This window comes from Photinus pyralis, unplaced genomic scaffold, assembly GCF_008802855.1.
Source record: "Photinus pyralis isolate 1611_PpyrPB1 unplaced genomic scaffold, Ppyr1.3 Ppyr1.4_LG6, whole genome shotgun sequence".
NCBI lineage: Eukaryota > Metazoa > Arthropoda > Insecta > Coleoptera > Lampyridae > Photinus > Photinus pyralis.
Genome location: NW_022170663.1, coordinates 31,767,428 through 31,788,526, shown reverse-complemented (window position 1 = coordinate 31,788,526; position 21,099 = coordinate 31,767,428). Strand labels below are relative to the sequence as shown.

Genomic DNA, 21,099 nt, shown 5'->3' with positions numbered 1-21,099 from the left:
GGCCACTGCCATACAAGCACATTTTTCATTTGCAATATCAAATTTAATTATATTATTACTATTATTATTATTTAAGAATGAGATCACACGTAACATTATACAGCATTTAGATTTGTTAAAATAGATAACGCTTTAGTAGTAAATCAAATATGTTATCAGTATTTTTCAATAATTAGTTGTTAGAATTAACAATTATACATAGTTCGGCTTTAAGCTTTAATTGTTATTACGAATGCATAAAATTAAATAACATTTATTTATTTATACAAATATTGTGATCATTATCATATTGTGCCTCACTATGTTATGTGTTTACGTTACCTAATTTTAATAAATTGTTGCTAAATAAGTTTGTTTTATATACTACAGTGGAAGTTCTAAAGGTGAGTATTGTAACATTGCCTTAAAAAAGTGCACACATAAAAAATGGTAACTAAACTTTCCCGCTCACATTAACTGGACCAAAAGATCATAGTATGATATTTGCGAGGCTTGAGGACGTGTGGTTTGGAACACTACTTGTACATTTTAGAACCACTACTGCTACAGTCTTCCTGTAAAGGTCGTCGCAGGCATTTTCTTTAAAAGGCAAGTAAATATTTACATAATGTCCTTACGAAAGCCGTTATGTCTGCGCCTAGCAGCAGAATCGGTACCATAGAACATGCTCTACCGCAGCGATTCTCAACCTGCGGGTCGCGCGTAGATTTTTGAGGGTCGCGGTAAGTACAGTGTTTCGTTCAACATTGACAGGATCCTATTCCGGAAGTCGCTGGCATCTTAAGAAAAACATAGGTTGTAGATCGACACAAGGACCGGCAATCTTTCCTGGCGAGAGTTATACGTAACATTTTTTAGTTCTATCAAGGCAGGTACGTTCCTAGATTTTTGCTGACTTCATATGCGTTGTGTAGATTCACTTGAGGCTGTTTCTGAACTCCCTATTGTGAATATTGGGTGAATTTCATCAACTTCAGATCTGATACGTTCGGCGTTCCTCATAGGAACACCAGTCTGTAAGTTGGGGGGCCCTGTGACGGTTTCTCTTTGTCTCCATGGGATTTCAATCTCAAACCAAATATTTCACTGAGGCTTTTCATAAACTTTATTTCATACTGACCGGTAGATGTTCGATTACACTATCATTTTGAGTCCGGTAGGTGAGTTATTACAGCATCAGAGCCGGTAAGTGTCGCTAAGCAACACTTACCGGACTGTTATTTGTATACATCAAATTTGACATCTTCACACAATTAATTAAAAACCCCAACATAAATTTGGCTGTAATTCTTTATTTCAAACATTAACATTGATTGTAATGAAACAATTTGTATTGCCCTCAACACTACGCCTGGGTTATTACTGTATGTCGAGTTAGTAATGTTTGATTCCTTCTGCTGTAGAACTTCAATGAAATTTTCGCCGCCTTGTATCAATTGTATCATACGGGCAATCTTAACTTTTCCTTCTACCGAGCCTTCGATGTATTTTTCTGCCGTCGATGAGCTTTTCCATGCTCCATGACGCTTTAACACCGAAACCCAGGCAAAAAAATCTCAATTCAAAAACTTACTGCGTCCAAAAAGTATGCCAACATGACTTTTTCCTCTACTTGTTTCACCCCATGTTCGTTCCTCAATTGGCAAAACACTTAGTACTCTTTTTCATACCTTGCGGCCGACTTCTTAGGAACCAACTTTTCGGTTGCTTCATGAGATTTCGACAGGATTGTATCGGGAACAGTGGAACATCCCACAACGTTTATAACGTCAATTTTTCAGTGAAAAAAATTCAATTGTCAACAAACTACAAACTATAGCAACGGCCGTTGCCACAGAAAAAAAGGTAATGCGATTTTTACAATATGATGAAATTTTGTAATCTTTGAAATGAAATAATGATACAAAACAGACTTACAGTATGAAATAAAATACGTTACGATATACGTCCGGTAGTACTTGTAACAGTACCGGACTTATAACGTAAATAACTATTCATGTGACGTTGATAGGGTCTTTCAATAGCATTTCATCACTTTAATTCCTAGAGCTTTGCGGACTCTTTCTAGAGCTTTTCAGGCCCATACCAGAACTTTGTAAATCGTTTGCATCAGAACTTCCTACGGTTTTTCTCGAGGTTTTTCTACTCCCAAAACCTTTCCACACGTCGTGCTGTAGAAGTGATATTTCTACACTTAACGCGAATGGTAAGGCATTGAAATTTCATTCATTCATATGAAAGATTGCATGTGATTTGAAACTGACACTGTGCGTCTCCTGGAACGTCTATAGCGTGAAAAAGCACGGGGCGCCGAAACGTCGCGTACTTACCGCGGAAAAGTCGGATACGGCTTCGAGTCAAATACCTTAACCGGAAGCCTCCTCGTAAGGCAGTGTCACCGTTGTCAAGTTCTCCAGCATCCTTAGCGCAGCTGCCACGCAGACGCTTACTGTGAGAAACTACCTCTAACATGACCGCAGAGTGCATCAAGCCAAGGAAGGAAAAAGCATCTATATTTCTTCAAGACGAGACTCTTCCCATGACGAGTTATATTGCTGAAAGAACTGTTGGTTTAGGCTAGCTATCCATAATGTGTGTCGACCAACACAACGTCGGCGTCTTGCTAATACAACAGACTATAAGATACGCGCCGGTGCCACTTCGAAGGTGACAATCTATAGATTCTACAGGAATGATCAAGAGGAAGCGGTACGGCAATCTACGCGAAAGCGTCCCGTGAGCATAAGGTTATCGAAACTGCAAAGCCTAGATGCCACCACTGTGAAGGTGCCATCTACTATCAACCAATTAAGATTTGTTTCGGCATACAGCACCCCTCTCGGATGGCGGGATTTGGATGCGCTCTTGGATGAGGATGTAGCCATCGTCATCTCCGGGGACCTCAACGCGAAGGTTCACTTGTGGAATTGCAGGATTTTGAACCTTAACGATGCGGCGCCGGCGTGGCCCACAGGAATTATTCAAGCGATCACTCGATTGTAGTAGTAGGACCGCACGAGCCTACCAATTGCAGTCCGGAGGGAAGGGACGGCGTATCGGCTCACTACGACGCCTGAGCTGGACTCGAACCACAGGTAATCGAAGATCTCGAAACGACGACCGGCGAGTTTGGTAAACCCGTGTAGAACCACGAACTTATAAATTAAGATGGACTGCTGATCAAACAGTTGCATAGAGGTAGAGTAGTCTCAAAATGAGAAGTACATCGTGACGTCATCACTTTCTGCGCGTATTGTTGCCACTAGTGGCGTATCATAGGGTATTTAAATTGAGGTTTGGAAGTACATTTGCTGTGTGAGGCAATGCACAAATGTCATCGCGCGCGCTCCCCTTAGGAGTTAACATGGACTCTCCCAGACACATTTTCATGCTTTGCGCAAATGACGTCACGATGTACTTCTCATTTTGAGATTACTCTAGAAATGGCCCTAGCATGGGCGCGGCCATGATTTGTGCACTTTTCAGTTATTTTCTAGGGGAATTTTCCTAGTGCTCAAGTGTTGAGACTATTGCAGCCTTGGAAAATGACATGTGTCACAGTAATTTATTTAGAAAACGTGAGGTTAATGCTTGTTTATTAGTTGATCTGAATTTCGCGCCAAATGAGTGCACATCATGGCTGCCCCCATGTAAGTGTCATTTGTCAATTCAGCGTTAGCAGTCCATTTTAATTTATAAGTTCGTGTGTAGAACTGATCCAGAACAGGTATCCAGCTTTCGTGGGATCCGCTACACCGAACCGAGCTCGGAAGACTTTAAGAGGAGGTAAGACGAGTCCTAGGAGAACTGCCCTGCGACGCTTGAACGAAGAGGATCCCTCCTTCTGGAAGATGGCCTACTGAGATCGTCCCCGTGGCACGGAGAATGGGGACTGGTGTAGGTACACGTACGGATGCCGAGAAACTTCAATAACGCGAATCGTGATGTCATCGACGCCGTCAACCGTAGAGTCAGGAGATCCCTGCGTCAAGACGACGAACAAGCGATGCGACTCGTGATCGAAGAAGTTTCCGACGCTATCAAAAGCCAACCCGATGAATACTCGACTAGGACCGTATAATATCGGGAAGAGGCCTGCAGGGCCCATTAGAGGAGAACCGTGTCATTCAAGACAAGCAACTCAAATTCCAGAAGGTTCTATCAAGCGCTAAGGAGTAAGAACCGTAGAATAAGCGCCACAAGGCATTAATCTCAACTAGTCCACGGATTCAATCTTTTTTGGCTTCTCTAAGGCGTTCGACAAGGTCCGGTATAACGGGCTGCTGTGGAAGATCTGAACTTCGGGTTCACCATAGCCAAGACCTTGATCATAGCATCATCTCTCTTCGCTTTTGCTACGAGGAATATAGATTGTGTAAGCACAAAGCGATTGTCGGAGACGTGTGGAATTTGCCTAAGGGACGGGACCACACTCTGATTTTTCACTGACGACGCCGCAACCAGACGAGATCGCAACAACCAACGACCATCTCTATCAGATTCCGGACAGCACGGACCATTGAAAAGGCGAGATGGAAGATAGCTGTTAACGCGGAAAAGGATTCAACTGTCTCGTTCAAGAAGAGAAGACTGCGGGCAATCTCCCCATCTTTGGTCGCCATTTGCCTGTACGAATCGACTAACTGTTGATTCCGTTGGAGAAGCAGAAGTGCCACATACCGTTCCGCTTCTTCGCTGTATCATGTTGCTTCCTCATCTCGTGCGGACTGCAGCTCTTGTGTCTTAGCAAAACGAGGCGCCCTCTTATTAATTTTCCTTCTGTTTAGTATGTGGGAGGTGTTTATCGACTTTAATAGGAATAGCAATTGCTGGAATTTTCGTGGTAAATTAATGATAGCCAATGCTGTTTTTATGTATTTGAAATTGATTTACCATTTGTATTTATTAAGTATACCACTTTTTATCCACTCTACACATTAATTTTTATTGTACGATTTGACCACCGGTTGGGGGAAGAGCAGGAGCGGAACTCATCCGTTCCTGAACTACGCCGTTTAGACCTTTTTTATTATATGAAATATTTTTTTTCTTATCTTGTAAATATGGTCTAATAAAGTCATTATTATTATTATTTGTGTTGTGTCCGGGGTTCCACTGCTCCTACCCGGTGCAGTTGCCTCCGAGGTTCGAATAATACACTGCGGTGGTTCAACAGGAAATGTTATCGCACAAATTAACAGAATTGACAACGACGTATATTTTTATGTAATTCAAATTCAAAATTATTTATCACGTTACTAACTCTACCGTAACTTAGTAACTGCTACAAAATACAACATTCTCCCACCTTGAGGTAGGAATATAACCTGACTCAATACAATAATTATTTCACTGCACTATTATAAATAACGTTTCGGACGCTTAATTGTACGCCCAACTCGTGAAACGCGAACTCGACTATCACTATTATCAGGTAACGACGTATTCACCTCTGGAGACCTCGATCCATGATTTGTTGGCTCCCGTACAACATCTTCAGATGTTTCTTCTGAACACTCCAACCGATAAATTCTTTGAATTGGACGCATCAAAATACCCCTGCTAGTCTTCACCCGTACAACCCGTATTTGTCCATCTGACGCAGGAAATACTTCTTTGATTATTCCCATTGGCCAGTTGAGACGCTTTGTATCGTTGTCTCCCACTAAAACAACTTCTCCAACGCAAATTGACTTACTAGTTCGTCTGCTCTGAAGAATTGCAAGCTGACCAAGATATTCGCTCCGAAAACGCTCTCTCAAAGAATCTCTCAGGACCTGGAGACGTTGTAATTTCTTTGTTAATGACTGCCTGTCGACGACATCGCAATCTACAACACTTGTGGATGGCAGTTCTCGTAGATACATCACTGGACAAAGTGCCATCAACTCTTGAGAACTGGATGAGAGAAAACTGATAGGCCGAGAGTTAATGACTGCTTCACAGTCGCAAAGAATTGTCATCAAATCTTCATAATTCAAAGAAGCTCGACCCAATACTCTTCGTAGTAGTTGTTTTATCATTCCCACCATCCGCTCACAGAATCCTCCCCACCAAGGTGCTGCTGGTGGGTTGAAACGCCATTCTAACCGTTCGCACGATGTCTCTCTTACTATTGCGTTCCAGTCAACTGTATTTAAAATATTTGCAGCACCAACAAAATTCGTCCCATTGTCTGTGTAAATCGTCTTTGGTCTCCCACGTCGAGATATAAATCTACGTAGAGCCTTGAAAAAGTTAGGTGTGGACAGAGATGTGCAGAGCTCTAAATGTACAGCCCGGTAAATTGCACAAGTGAAAACACATATCCACACCATTTCTTCATTTTTTAACACCAAAGGCCCCGCAAAATCAATTCCAACAATCTCAAAAGCTGCTGCGTCCCGAACACGATTGTTGGGTAGCGCGGGATCTTCAGTGACCATGGGCTTACTCAAATGTCTTCTGCAGATACTACACTTCCTGATTATGACAGAAATTGATCGGCGACCACCTAAAATCCAGAAGCGTTCTCGTAGAATGGCCAACAAGCCTTGCGTTCTGATGTGGCATGCTTTAACGTGAGCATCATACACTACTGCTGATACTACTGGATGTCTGGCGGGCAAGAGTATGGGACGTCGAAACTCATTCGAATCCTCTCTTTTCAAAATCTTAGTTTCCACTCGTATTAAACCATCCTCGTCAACGAAAGACGATAGCGTGGCTAAACGCTTCCGTTCGTCTCCTGTGAAAGCATCCAATTGTACAAACTTGAAAATCAAGTTCTCCGCCTTCTTCAGTTCCACCGAAGTCAGTTCTCCATCGTACTTCTGTCTAGCTCTGCAGTTGTGCAGGAATCTTAAAATCCACCCCATCATGCGCAACATCTTGCTAAACTTCGAGAAATGGTCTAAATGCCAAGTCTCGATTGAATCTGAATGTATATTCAAACAAGTTGCACATCTCGCTATCCGTTCTCCGTTTATCTCATTCTCATCACACTGCTCCGAAGAAATCGGCCATTTTTCTGGAGACTCGTACAACCAATTTGGTCCCTCCCACCAGCGAGATTCAAGCAACTTGGAGGGTAGCACGCCTCGAGATGGTAAATCAGCTGGATTTTTCGAACCTGTCACATGACTCCATTCCGTAGGCGATGATAGAGAACAAATCTCGTTAACTCTATTTGCTACGAAGATACTCCATTGTTCTCGTCGTTTAATCCACGACAGAACCGTAGTGGAATCACTCCAGAAATGAGTTTTAATTTCCTCTGCCAAACCACTAAGAACTAACTTGGACAACCGAGCTCCTATTAGGGCTGCCAGGAGTTCTAGTCTGGGTATCGTTGCTTTCTTCAAAGGAGCAATTCGACTTTTTGCAGCTAATAATCGAATGAAAACTTTTCCTTGGAAGATGCCTCTTAAAAACACCACAGCTGCGTAGGCGTTCTGGCTTGCATCACAGAATACATGCATAGTCAACTCGTTGGAATCACGGATAGAAAAATGTATCCAACGAGGGATCTTAATTTGCGCCAGAAGATGAATTTCTTCCAACCACCGTTGAAAATCCGAAGAAATCTCTTCTGTTACTTTCTCATCCCAAGACACTTTTTGTTCCCACGTCTTCCTTAGTAATAGCTTAGGCAATAAAGTAGCCGGGCATGTAAAACCCACGGGATCGAATATCTTCTGCGCAATGGATAGCATGGTTCTTTTTGACACTGGACGTGAATGAACCAGCTCACAATCCTTGATGACATCACTCGCTACACTCAGAGTGTCAGCAAACTTATCCCAAACGAGGCCTAAAATTGGAGTCAACTGGCTTCCTTCTTGCCCAGTATACTCCCACCCTCTCAATTCAAATTTTCCGAGGTTCATCACTGCCGTTGACTCGGATATAAAAGATTTAAGTTCATTCTCCTCTGATAGGCTCGTAACGCAGTTATCTACGTAGAAACTCGTTGCAAGCTTGGCCAAATTTTCGGAGGAGATCAAATGATTATGTCCCTTCGCTTTCTGAAGATGTAATTCGATCGTCGCTCCTAAGAGGAAAGGACTACAACTCAGACCAAAGACGACTCGTCGATGCCGATAGATGATTTCTCTTCCTTCAGAGTCCACCCATAAAAAACGTAGAACATCACGATCGCGGTCATCTATACTTATCTGAACAAACGCCTTCTTAATATCATTAGTAACTCCAAAACGTTGTTTCCTAAATCCCAATAAAATATTCGGTATTAACTCGATTAAATTGGCTCCTTTCTGTACACAGTCATTGAGCGATGGACTCAACTTTTCACGCGCTGACGCATCAAACACCGGCCGAATTTTCGTTGTAACTGACGCGCTCTTGATCACTGGTCGATGGGGTATATAATGTACAAAATCAGATTTCTCCTGTTTGTGTACTTGCTCGATGATTCCCTCATCCAACCACTCTTGAAAAACTTTGTTATAATCTACTCGTAGATTCTGACGATCCAATTTTTGTAGAGTACTCTCGAGTCTCTTCTTCGCTACACCAAAATTACTTGGAAGCGGAGAATGTTCCGATAACCAAGGCAACCGCACAACATATCGATTTTCTTCATCCACCTTTGTTGTGCTCAAAAAAAGTTCTCGTGCTTCGCTAACCATCACGTCTTGAGCTTTCTTTTCAATAGGATCTGTGATTCCCAGAGTCTCTAACTGCCAAAGTTGCTGTAGGTTAGAGTCATTAACTAACATTGACACTGCTGACAGTACTGTAGAGTTCTCAGGTTCACATGGAATCTTCCCCATAAGAGTCCACCCAAAAAAGGTCTCGCTCGCAACTAAACCAGAAGACAACACCTTTCTTCTGCCAGTGAAAAGTTTGCCGACAAGATCAATACCTATTAACAGTTCTACAGGTGCAGGATCTCCCAAATCGGATCTTTCAATGTTTAGTGTACGTAGCTCCTCCGTCCAGGGACCATCAAACACTGGAGGAATGCTGTTACAAATCGTTTCTTGCGACAAGGCTTCGAAAGAACATACATAATCACGATGACGAGCTTCAACCATGTAGCAATGATGTTCGTTCAATACCTTACTCCCACCGAACAAACTATGAATAATTTTCTCCGAACGTTTCGATGTATAACCTAGGTTCTTCGCTGTCGACTGAAGAATGTATGTGTAGTGTGACCCAGAATCCAATAGAACACGTACTGATTTGCTGCCTGCTGGTCCGTTCAAAGAAACTTTTAGGGTCTGGAGAAATACATGAGCCCTAGTGCTGTTGATCTGGGTATTTGCCTCGGTATGGATTTCTCTCAGAGTTTCCTTTGATTTTTCCTCAATCTTATTTTGATGAATTGGCAACATCGAACACATGAGAACGACATGTGGCTTACCACAGACCATGCACTTAACAGGAATCTTGCATTTGCTTGCTGCATGTCCTACTCTCAGGCACTTGAAGCAAGCTTTTTTGTTGCTCACGATCTTGTTTTTCTTCTCCAACGACCACTGTTGAGCTTTAAAACAATTTGAACTCTCGTGCGACTTCTCACAGAAAATGCAACTGCTCACATCACAATTAACTAGCCCTACCGCCGTTGGTATTTTCTCTGCAGTCCCTTTATCAGACACATGCTTCTTTTTCTCCTTTGCTTCTTGCAAACCTAAACGTTCAACTGCCAACGATATATGCTGCTCATGCTCGACTTCCGATCGTAGGAATTTCATCAAACCTGAGAGACGCTTACTGAACGTTTCATCAGCACCCTGCATCCCTTCGAGATCACTCTCAGCAATGTCGCTGCCGTAAGCACATGAAGACCGATGCCACACCCTTAGAAGTTCTTCGGGAATGCAAGACTCTATCATCGGAAACAGCATAGCCCCCCATTTCTCAGAGGTTATGCCTAATGAGTCTAAAGCTCTAATAGGTGTTTCAAGCTGATCATAAAGACTAGCGATATCTGGTTTTGAACTTGAAGATGACGCATTATTTATGATAATTCTGAGGAGTTCTCTGATCTGAACTTCAATCTGTAGATCTTCCCTACCATAACGCGCCTTCAATGCCTTTACTATCTTCGTATAATTTTGCGAAGTTGCCGGATAGCTTTCAACAAGCATCCGTACTCGGCTATTCGAATTGGTGGCAAGCCGTAAATATTCGAACTTATCAACATCATCCAAACTTGGATCATCATGCACCTTCGTAAACTGTGACCAGAAAGGCAACCAATCCTTCACAGTGCCATCAAATTTCCTAAATTCGATTCTAGGAAGCTTAAATCTACGTCGATTTTGATGAGAACTTGTAGCACTTATCGTACTTCTGTTGCTACTATGTTCTTCGATGGCATCTACATGTTGACGGAGTTCTATGTATTTCTTCTTGTAGACTTTCGCTCCTTCCAACTCCTGAATGATTTCCGCCTCTGACATCGAAGCGTCATCTATCATAAACTCGTACACTTGTTGTTCCACTAGCTTTAAATCCTCATAAGGTTCTTGCAGAAGACTCCAACTGACTTTTATTTCATTTACTGGTTTCTTCTCAAGAATTAGACGATACAGCTCATTGGTGCAATTCGTAAACAGTACCCGCATTAGTTTACGTTGTTTCAATTTCTGTTCCATTCCTTTTTAGATGTTATCTACAACAATCTCTCAAAGAAAATGAACAACAAACGTATCTGCAAACGGCCTCTGAAGTGCGAAGACTCCGAATTCACCAGCGCAGTGTCCTGTCACGGTCGCCAAATGTTGTGTCCGGGGTTCCACTGCTCCTACCCGGTGCAGTTGCCTCCGAGGTTCGAATAATACACTGCGGTGGTTCAACAGGAAATGTTATCGCACAAATTAACAGAATTGACAACGACGTATATTTTTATGTAATTCAAATTCAAAATTATTTATCACGTTACTAACTCTACCGTAACTTAGTAACTGCTACAAAATACAACAATTTGTCTGTGTTATGCGAGGTTTTTTGTCCAAAAAAGGTTTTTTCCTGGCGCCTTGTGTGCGTTATATATTTCATTTGTTGTTTTCCTTTCTTACGCATAAAAATCCGGTCCTAACCGACTGCTACGGAGATTTGAATGTGGCGCGAAACCTCAGCCGTTTCAACATGAAGTATACTCTGCTTGTAAGTTTCCTCCATTGTTGCCAACTGTAAGTATAAAGTAAGTCAAAATTACAGTGTTGGATGGATGTTACTTGCGTCTCTGTTTCACCGTGACTCCCTCAGTGACCTCGGCACTGCGCAACCGCAAGCACGCTAGCATTTGAATTTGCGTTGAACTGTAAGAGTAATAGTCCAGGAAATGTATAATTTTAGGATGCAAAATTCATGGTAGTTCTGGACATAGGCTTGTTTTATGTTTTCTGTGTCTATGAATCCGAATTTTCAACTTCCCACCAAAAATTCCCCCCGCAACCCCCCCCCCAAATTTTGAAAAAAAGAAAAAATATCGTTTAAAAAAAACCGTTATTTTGTGTATTTCAGAGAAAAAGTATCTGGAAATTTGGAAAGTAGACAAAATTTGAGACAAAAAAATCGTATGATATATTGACGTAGGGCAAATGGGTAGGGCGTTAGCGCGTCTCAGAACATGAGCCTTGGTGTCGTACGCACGCTAGGACATTACACGATAACTGCATGGTTTTCGCCACTTTCGCGATCTCTCCTATTTATCGCTGACTGTCATTTTCAATTTCTTGGTTCATCCCCTCCCCTGAAGAGCGCAGAAAGATTGCGAAGGGAAAGAAAGCAGTCATCGGTTGACATAATTTTTGGTGAATCTATGACTCCTTGTAGTCCAGGCAAATTTTTTATCCAACAGCAGAAATAAACATCGCCTCATTGAAATGATTAAAAGGAAGTCGACAGTGTGACAAACTGACGAAGACGCAGACTGCCTCATCGTTATAATACAGAAAATTGAGATCATCCATCGGTGATTTGATTATTGTCGGCGAAGATATACATTTATTAGTTCTAATAACTGCACTTGCTCAATCCGCGAATGTTTACTTTATGAAGCACAGATCTACTCACCCTTTTGTCTTGAAGAAAACACAGTGACTAAAAACATACTATTTTTACACGGTTTCAGCGGCTGTGACTCTACGTCTTCGACTTTTGGCGACGGGTCTAGAACCCAGATTTGTTTTCCTAGCTTAGCTGTTTCTGATTCCAAATGCAGACGCACAAGCTATCGCAAAAGCTGGGAATCAATTTTTACTTCGTTTGTATGATTGCAAGAATGACAACATGACTTTAAACGGTTTCAGACATCAGTGTTTCATTAGGACTGCGTACATCAGTAAACACGATATATCCTCTTTGCCTCCAACATGAAGCAACACTCATTCAGGACGTACCACCAAGTCCAACTTTCGCTAGGAAATGTCATGGAACCACAAAAATGGAGCTGGAAAAGTTAATCTTCTGGGTGCAAAAAAAAAGGATGCCGTGGCGCGTGTATATGCAGGAAAAGTTGGTTGAAATGTTCAATAATGTGCCTCGAGTGCAACAATTCATGCGCCAATAGCCCTAAAGATATCGTCTAAGATTTTGAAGAAGAGGATGGACAAGCAGAGGATTTCGAACTACTATTTGAAAAGGTGGTCCATCAAGCTGATGAGATTATTTTGGGGAAATCACATAAATCTTGATAGTTCAGCTTTTCTAGAGTCCGAAAACACGGAAGAATTGTCAGATTAGTCGTTTCTAAACTTCCTTTTTTTGTCTTCGTTCAAGAATGGATCAATCAATCTACTTTAAAAACGGGACTTTGAAACCAATTAAATCTTTTTGGTGCATGAACCTACTTTTCAGCTGTGGGCCCTTAGCTGCAGTTAAACGGAAAAGAGTAGGTAATTTAAAAATTTTTTAAATAATTTAATTTAATTTAGTAATAAAAGTCTATATTTTTTAAATATTGTAACGGAAACGCTCCAGACATGACGTCACCTTTGGCGCTCTGGAATTTTCTACGCGCGCGATAGTGGGATTTGTGTAGGAATATTCGAGACTGTACTCGAATGTGCTGGACTTACATTGCTTGCGTGTATAAATGGTTGCGGACCGAACATCGCGGGAGTCTACTACCGAACGAGATCGAGTACAGATGAAACATAGAGCGCGGAAATATAAATTGCGAAGTGTGTGATATAAATAATCGATACAAATTGTACAGTTTTTATAGTGTTTTAGTTTTGTTTAATAAATATTGATATAAATCGAACCCGAATTTATAAATCACCTTACAATATGTAGATGTGTTCTTAATTCTGAACTTGTCTGAAAATAGATGGGGAAAAGTTGGAGATTGAGGGTTGACTTCCAGATGTTGAAAAATAAGAGAGATTATAAAGGAGGGGGGTGGTTAAAACGAAAGATAAAGCGGGTAAAGGGAGAGCGAACACGAACGCCGTGGGTTGTTAAGCGAAGTGCGCCCGAGTCGCTAATAAGCATACTTCAACGCACGCCAGCGCCCCCTACGTGCGTAGTGTAGTACGTAAAAGCTTGTAGGACGTTTTTGGTTGCATACTATTTATATCTAGATTTCAAAATTGTAGGTGTTTTATTCGTGAAACCACAAAAAAAAACGATTTCTTAAAAAAACATATTTTTTTTCTTACTTTTCAAGATTTGGGGGGGTTGCGGGGGGAATTTTTGGTGGGAAGTTAAAAATTTGAACTCAGCAACCCAAAAAACATAAAGTAAGCCTATTTCCAGAACTACCATTAATTTTGCAAGCTAAGGTCCTAATATGTTCTGTATTGCCTGGGCTATAAGGGCTAAAAATAATTTTTTTGCGAGGTCAGCAGGAAACGTGGTAATATAAACAAAACAAACGCTTGCACGTTAAGGTAAATTCAAATTCAAGCGCTTTCGTCTGCGCATTGCCGAGGAAGTCACGGTGAAACAGAGACGCAATAGTGATGGAGGACTCCTAATATCCCCACAACAGATACAGTCCCATATTAATGGTTTTTCATGTATGTACTAAGAGAACCTCAGATTCCTAAGCCAACGCTTTTTAAACAATTTGAATGGCCTGCGTGCAGTATCCGGTACCAAAGATTCTAAGGAAGGGTAAAATATGTGACTCACCTTTGGTGCTTTTGTATAACAACAATATTGACAAAATATGTAGCATGTACGCTTCACAAGGTAACATATATGTGGAAATTATTGCATTGTAACTCACAGATCACACATAGATTCTAAACCGAAGAGTTTTGATCAGCGTAATCTTGCCTCCAAGATATGTAACTCGTCCCTAGTTTCGTGGTTTCGAGCCTACAGTTGAATGTCGAAGACAATCACGGAATTGGATGTTGTAACTCATTTGATTACACTTTTTAACCACCCCCCTGACTGCTTCATTCAAGGCGAAAATGTTAGTTTACAAACAACCAAGTCAGTACACATACACACATCAAAATAATTTGATAATTTACAGTTGTTTAAAAGAATGCTCAAAACTTATATGAATATTACTTCTGGTCTGGTCACCAAAAACGTAAACGATTTCAAACAAAGGATAACGATATCAAACATGTGATTCTGCATTACGGTTAAATCAAGTCAATTTTAAAAACGAAGATGAAAACCCACAAAAATATAAAATGCTGCATACACAAAACAAATAGGACATAAAGAAATGCAACAAACGTTTACGGAGCGGTGCTTCCCACATCGCCTTTAAAAACAAGATACCATTCGTGCTTTCCAGATGGCGCAGAGCACTTTTCCCCTTCTAAAATTGCGTCAATCATGCAACATTTTTTTTAACAAAAAAATAAGCCATATGATGCGAATTAATTTCTTCCAATGTGGACGTTAGTAGTGATGATTTTTGCATTATTTTTGAAAAAAAGTCTCCCACTTCAAAAATTGGAGCACCGTGAAGTTGAAAACCTTCTTTAGAAACAATGCCAATGACGCGAGACGGAATTTCTTGATGTTTTCGAGAAGATGAAGGTCGTCATTTGAATAATTTTATCAAGGTCGTTTCAGACAAAACTTTATTTCGGCATTTTTGTTATATTACCAAATTATTGTCGTTCAGCATTTGAAAGTAGAAAAAAAACCTCCCTTATCTGCTTCAAGAAGACTGAGATGGACGATTGTCGCAGCCGGATAAGTAACGGTCTACGTCTTGATTGAGATACGTCATTAATTGGATTTGGATCTGGGAATTACCACCTACTTTGTCGCAGTCACATTCAGATTACAGTTTAATTTTCGAAATAGTGAATGATTTGGGAGGGGGGAATCACAATTTGTGAGCTGTCGTTAGAAGTATCGCAAAATATGTAGATTGTTCCCAACAATTATGGCGGAATGATTTTCTTCTTGGTCGTCACACAGATTTCGTACCTACACTAACATTGGTTATTCACGTATAAATATTTCGGTTCAATCTGATTACATTTACATGTCATTTTTTGATTGGAAGTTTTGGTCGGACTGTTACCCACTTTCCCATATTTATATCGGGGACCATTTTTTAAAGTTACTGTTAGATTTTATTTCTGCGAAGTGCCATATGTAAAGTAGTATAAACAACTTTCCAAAAACAAATTTACGAAGGCCAAATTTGTTCTTAGAAGCTTGAATAAATGACGAAACATTGCCATTGGTTGATCAATAACAAGACCTATTTATATATAAATGTTTATTGACGATAATACGGCAGTACGATAACATCAGTGGAACACATCATTATATAGTAGTCGTCCACTCGCACAACAACTTATCTCACGTTAACTAAGAAGATCGTTTCCCATAGCACAGAAGGTAAGTATGTCTCATGAAATGTTTCCTGATGCGTTTCAGTACCTATACAATAAACTAACCATAACGCTATTCATTCACTTGCTTAGTCGTGATAAACTGCTAACTTTCGACGGTTGAATTAATCATCAGGCTCTTCTTCACGTTTTCTTGGTAATAGCCTTCTAATTTTTTATGTACGTAGTGAAGCCACTGCAACTATTCCAATTTCCAGAAGAAAAGAATCATTCCTCATTCACGGTGTTATCACGATCATTCAGACCATGAAATTTTTCATTTGGCAATATTAATTTAAGATAAGCATTTTTTAAACTTCGTCGACCATTCACGAAGGACAAGCAAATTGAGGAGTTTGAGGACGAAAGGTGGCCTCCTTGAACACAATGTGCGCGTGCCAATATTAGTACTAAACCAACAGCCCTTGGAAGAGATGGCAATGGATGGGAAGTGATTTACCTATCATGTATTCCGAGGTAACCCTCGCACTATCCTCCATAATCTTTAATTAACACTAATAACAATTGCTATAGTAATGTTTTCAAAATAACTATTTCCTGTTGTTACTTTATGGGTAACAACTCTGCGTCGTCTTTATCATAACAACTTGTTTATCTTTTCAATTGAAAGACTGTATCAAGATCGGTCTTAGACGACCATATAGATAAGGTTTGAGATCGTCTTCTCTGGCTATTTTTGAGTGGGCTATTTTAAATTTGACTGGCAACTTATTCATTTTCAGCTTAAAAATGATTCTCAAGTTTCAACTGTTAGTGTTTGGAGTCACCATTGTGCCCATATTGTCCATTGCATCGGACCACGATAGCGCAATGGTCATCAGCACAACTACTTCACAACCTAGACAGGATGGCAAAGAGGTCTGAATGTTGTTGTCAATACGAAGCTTCTAAATTTGCCTTTAAGAGTGAAGATGTATATCCACTACCTACGGTTCCCCAAATATACGAAGTGCGGATTCGATCCAATATCAGCAATCGCTTCGCCCACACCGTTGTCGTAAGTAAGATGAAAAACTATGCAAGAACTGCTAAAGAAGTCAGATTCTCAATGTTACTACCCGAATCGGCGTTTATATCTGGTTTTATCATGGAGGTGGGAGGTGTAAATTACACCGCCACCGTAAAAGAAAAGAAAGAAGCTCAAAGTATTTACAACAAGGTGAATTTAGTCAAATACTACCAATAGTTATCATTGTATTTTCAGGCAGTAGCAAGCGGGGACGCAGCAGCCCACGTTGCAGTGAGCGCACGCGACTCCAGTCGTTTCACCGTGTCAGCGAATGTAAAGCCCGAAGAAAAAGCGGCATTCTACTTGACTTACGAAGAATTTTTAGTCAGAAGGAATGACCATTACGAGCAAATTATCAACATACACCCAGGCCAACCTGTGAAAAATCTACTTGTGGAGGTAGTAATTAGTGAAAGTAGAAAAATTACTCATCTCAAAGCGCCTCCTCTGCGCTCGGGAAATGAAATAGGCTCAGATAAGTTAGAGCTGGATCCTAGAGCTGACATATCAATTGTGAATGATACCGCGGCAACTGTAACATTTAACCCCAACGTTGAGCGTCAGAAGGCATTGGCCCACATCTTTGGCACTAAAGTGGAAAATGGACTCGTCGGTCAATTCGTCGTACAGTACGACGTGGAGCGAGATCCACAAGGTGGCGAGGTTTTAGTTCAAGATGGCTATTTTGTTCACTACTTCGCGCCGACTGACTTGCAACCTCTTCCTAAGCAAGTGATCTTCATCTTGGACACCAGCGGCAGTATGCGCGGTCAAAAAATTCAACAACTCAAGGAAGCTATGTACAAGATCTTGGATCAGCTGCATGAACGCGATTTGTTTAATTTGGTTGAGTTTAACAGTAATGCGAGAGTTGTAGATTTAGACAACGAGGCGAATAGTGTGTGGTACCCTCGGCGAGAGGTGCATTCCACTGAGACGCATCCTGCACAAAACGCCCCTGACTTACAGGTAAAGTACTCACCGGCGCATTACAAAGATTTATTACAGTGTATCTTAGAATGTAGCATTTCCTAGAGCTTATTTTGTTAACGATAGCAATATTGAAGCAGCCAAAAAAGCGGTGTCCAAATTATTGATTGATGGCTCCACGGTTACATGCAGTGCTATCAAGGTAGGTTTGCGCTTGGCGGAAGTAGAAAGAACGAACCCCCAAGATTCTGTTGAGCGTCAACCGATTATTATATTTTTAACTGACGGCCGACCTACAGACCCGGCCTCTACCAATGTTATTACACAGGTATACTTAATTAGCCCACGTGGAATAACTAAAACATTCACTTTTAGGTAACTGAATATAACTCAGACTTGAAACACTCCGTGATTTTTGCGCTTGGATTCGGTGGAGATGTGGACATGGAATTTCTACAGAAGTTGGCGCAGAAAAATTCTGGTTACGCTAAGCCAATTTACGTGGCGGCCGACACGTCTTTGCAGTTACAAGATTTTTACCGTCAAATATCTTCTCCTTTACTTGCAAACGTATCGTTTAGGTATGAACCTTCAGTGACCAGTTTAACAAGGACGGAGTTTCCTATACATTTTGGTGGTTCAGAACTTGTAGTGGCCGGTTTCTGTGGAGACGCACTTCCTTCTGTTACCATTGATGGCATTGGCGTTCGAGGACGAACAACACTCAAACCCACAGTTACTAGAACAATATCGAATATGGAACGGCTATGGGCATACCTTAACATCAAGCAGTTACTAGAAAATAAGGATGTATCTGAAAATGAAACCAGTGTCTTGAAGGAAAAGGCTTTGGATTTGGCGCTCAAGTATTCGTTTGTCACGCCTGTCAGCTCCCTCGTTGTTGTGAAGCCTAACGACACCAGCGCAGTTGATATGGAGCAAGTGAAACAAAAAGAATATGGAACTCGTCCTTTATATTCGCCAATGAGGGGGCGTGCAAGATCTAAGGCTCGTACTCACTCGGTGTTAACACAGCAGTCAGAATTAAACCGCCTATTGAGCATTCTTCCATGGCTACGTGGCCTACTAAGTGGTGAATCCGTAAAACTGCCCCAAGGTGGGTTTTGGCGCGCTTGCACGAATCATAAACTCACTTACGAAATATGCAGGTACTTACAAATTGGGGATAAACGAAACAATCATCGATATCATCACATGTCCAAAGACTCCCTTAAATGAAGAAGGCTATTGTAGGCTACTCAAAAGCTGCCCTGGGGTAGATGTATTGTTGAAGAGTTCCTCGGACTTTTATGACCATTTCTGCGTGTTAAAGAATGAGTAAGACAAGTCTGTAGTAATGTGAAATTTCGATAAACTGTCAAATTTCGTTTCAGATTTGCTGGTGTTTGCTGCCCTCGTAACTAACTATGGTGCTGGCAACTGCAGTGTATAAAAACTTTTTGGGGACACGATTATCATAGTCACTAATAAATAGTAGTAGTAGACCGTTTGAACGCCTTACAAACTATTTACTCAATCCTTAAAAATGGAGTGTAAAGGCACGTATTCATACAGCGAACGAATTCGCCCGAATGGATTCGTTCGGGTAATGTGTATGCACATGCACAACCAATCACAAGCGAACGAATATTCTTGCATTGAAGCATGTTAGGTACGAGTATATTTTCTAGCGTGTACGGCTTTCCACAGCATTCGCAATGGCTTAAGAAAGCAGTCGTTGGGAGGTCTGTGGGCAGAAATATTAGAATTGAACGAATTTGGGAGAATTCAGACGGTCATTCGGTCGAATTCGTTCGCTATACGAATACGGGCCTTAAAGCGCTGATCAACAGAAGTGATAGTAAGTTAGCCGTGCAACGCAACGGTGTTGTTTTTACCACCCGCACGTTAATAACAATGACCCCCCCCCTCCGCCTTTTTTTTACGGACATACAAGTTTTGAAGCACCAGGAATCCGAATCAAACAAAATCTCGATGATGTCGATCTGTCTGTCGGTCCGGCTATACACTCACTTCCGACTAAACAACTGAACCGATTGGAACCAAACTTGGTATCCACATTTTTAGACCTAAAAGGAATAGATGAAAATCGTTTGGGCAGAATCGCGCATCGCAAGTGTGTCGAACTCTCATTTAATTTTTTTAAATAAGTTATTTTGAACAAACCTATCAAAAGCACAAGAAGAAGCTTTTGTCAAGATCTTGACGCCTTTACAAACTTCCCAGGATAGACCACATATTACCCCTTTCAATTGCAATTCCTACTCGTTGAAACAAGTGGGTATAGACATCACCAGCAACTTTTGCTATTCGTTGACCACTAGCTAGCCTATATCTTTCCGTGAGCCTTTTGCGCTGCTCGACCAGTTGAAATGCCGGTTAATGAAGACAAGAGGTCGCAATTGTATCCCGGCGCAGAAGAGACTTCTCTTTTGACAATGTCCAGAGGACTAAACCGTAAGGATGTTTACCATCAGTTCTTGAGCAACCAGGTGGACTCCGGGTAGGCGGTTGCTAAGAATTTCGGTGGAAGAAAGAGCTAGAGTGATCATGTCATTACATTACATTTCGGCGACCAACACCAGATCCTCCAAATTGAAGAGAACATGAAACGTAGAATGATATGAATGAATAAATCTGAAAGACAACAGCCACAGGTCGTGAGTGCGCTAGGAGATGCCATTTCGCTGTTGGTGATTGGACTTCATTTTGAAGAGATAAAGCGGACGCGTATACTACGTTTCTTCGTCAACAGGAAATACATTCTACGGTTGATCGTGTACTGAAAATACCAAATCTTCGCCTCAGCGATCGGAGGGGTACTAATCTTGTTTTGGAGAAAATGAAATCTTGTAACCGTAAAACACAATATAGTGGAGTCGAATTGTATACAGTTTGTAGGTATAATGGATCTTTGATCGGAAACAAGCTCCTTTTAAATTCGTCGGTACAAACGTCCATTAGACTATTTGTATCAAAATTTGGTATGCTCTTCAGAATTGAACTGCAGTACGATCCTCACGACATCGAATCACAAACCTAGCGTCAATAAGCTGCACCTGAAATCAGAATCAGCGAAGGATTTATTAATCACGTTTTATTCGAATTATCAGTGAAAGAAATTGAATTCCGCATATTTTTATGCGACTTGTTTAGAATTACTTGCATATTTGATAGGGTAAAATTAATTATTTGGTCTGTGAGATATTTTTTGAGCTTAGTTAGAAATTAACCTTTGGTCCTTTTGGAGTAACTCTAAAAATTTGTGTGATTTATTCGTGTTAGAGTAGCGATTGGAGATCGCGTTCTGGCAATAATTTACCTGTCCCTCCGGTA

At 41.0% G+C, this 21,099-nt stretch overlaps 2 protein-coding genes across 3 annotated transcripts; one reads left to right on the top strand and one right to left on the bottom strand.

The window, feature by feature from the left end:
• Positions 1 to 5,360: 5,360 nt before the first annotated feature.
• LOC116174596 lies at positions 5,361 to 10,610 on the bottom strand. Its single transcript, XM_031492536.1, has one exon. The coding sequence runs from the start codon at positions 10,608 to 10,610 to the stop codon at positions 5,361 to 5,363; it is 5,250 nt and encodes a 1,749-aa protein (XP_031348396.1).
• Positions 10,611 to 15,661: 5,051 nt separating this feature from the next.
• On the top strand, positions 15,662 to 19,252 carry LOC116174098 (inter-alpha-trypsin inhibitor heavy chain H4-like). Of its 2 annotated transcripts, none has more exons than XM_031491895.1 (8): positions 15,662 to 15,789; positions 16,526 to 16,661; positions 16,708 to 16,962; positions 17,008 to 17,781; positions 17,831 to 18,070; positions 18,118 to 18,859; positions 18,912 to 19,080; positions 19,137 to 19,252. In XM_031491895.1, the coding sequence occupies exons 2-8, from the start codon at positions 16,533 to 16,535 to the stop codon at positions 19,165 to 19,167; spliced, it is 2,340 nt and encodes a 779-aa protein (XP_031347755.1). In that variant the 5' UTR covers positions 15,662 to 15,789; positions 16,526 to 16,532; the 3' UTR covers positions 19,168 to 19,252. The 2 variants fall into 2 exon arrangements, with proteins under 2 accessions (XP_031347755.1, XP_031347756.1); XM_031491896.1 differs by lacking the exon at positions 15,662 to 15,789 and adding an exon at positions 15,806 to 16,259.
• The last annotated feature ends 1,847 nt before the right edge of the window (positions 19,253 to 21,099 follow it).

Coding starts and splice junctions, on each gene's coding strand:
- LOC116174596 (XM_031492536.1), bottom strand. CDS start 10,610: ATGGAACAGAAATTGAAACAACGTAAACTAATGCGGGTACTGTTTACG.
- LOC116174098 (XM_031491895.1), top strand. CDS start 16,533: ATGATTCTCAAGTTTCAACTGTTAGTGTTTGGAGTCACCATTGTGCCC. Junction 17,782..17,830: donor AAAACGCCCCTGACTTACAG/GTAAAGTACTCA, acceptor AGTGTATCTTAG/AATGTAGCATTTCCTAGAGC. Junction 18,071..18,117: donor CTACCAATGTTATTACACAG/GTATACTTAATT, acceptor ATTCACTTTTAG/GTAACTGAATATAACTCAGA.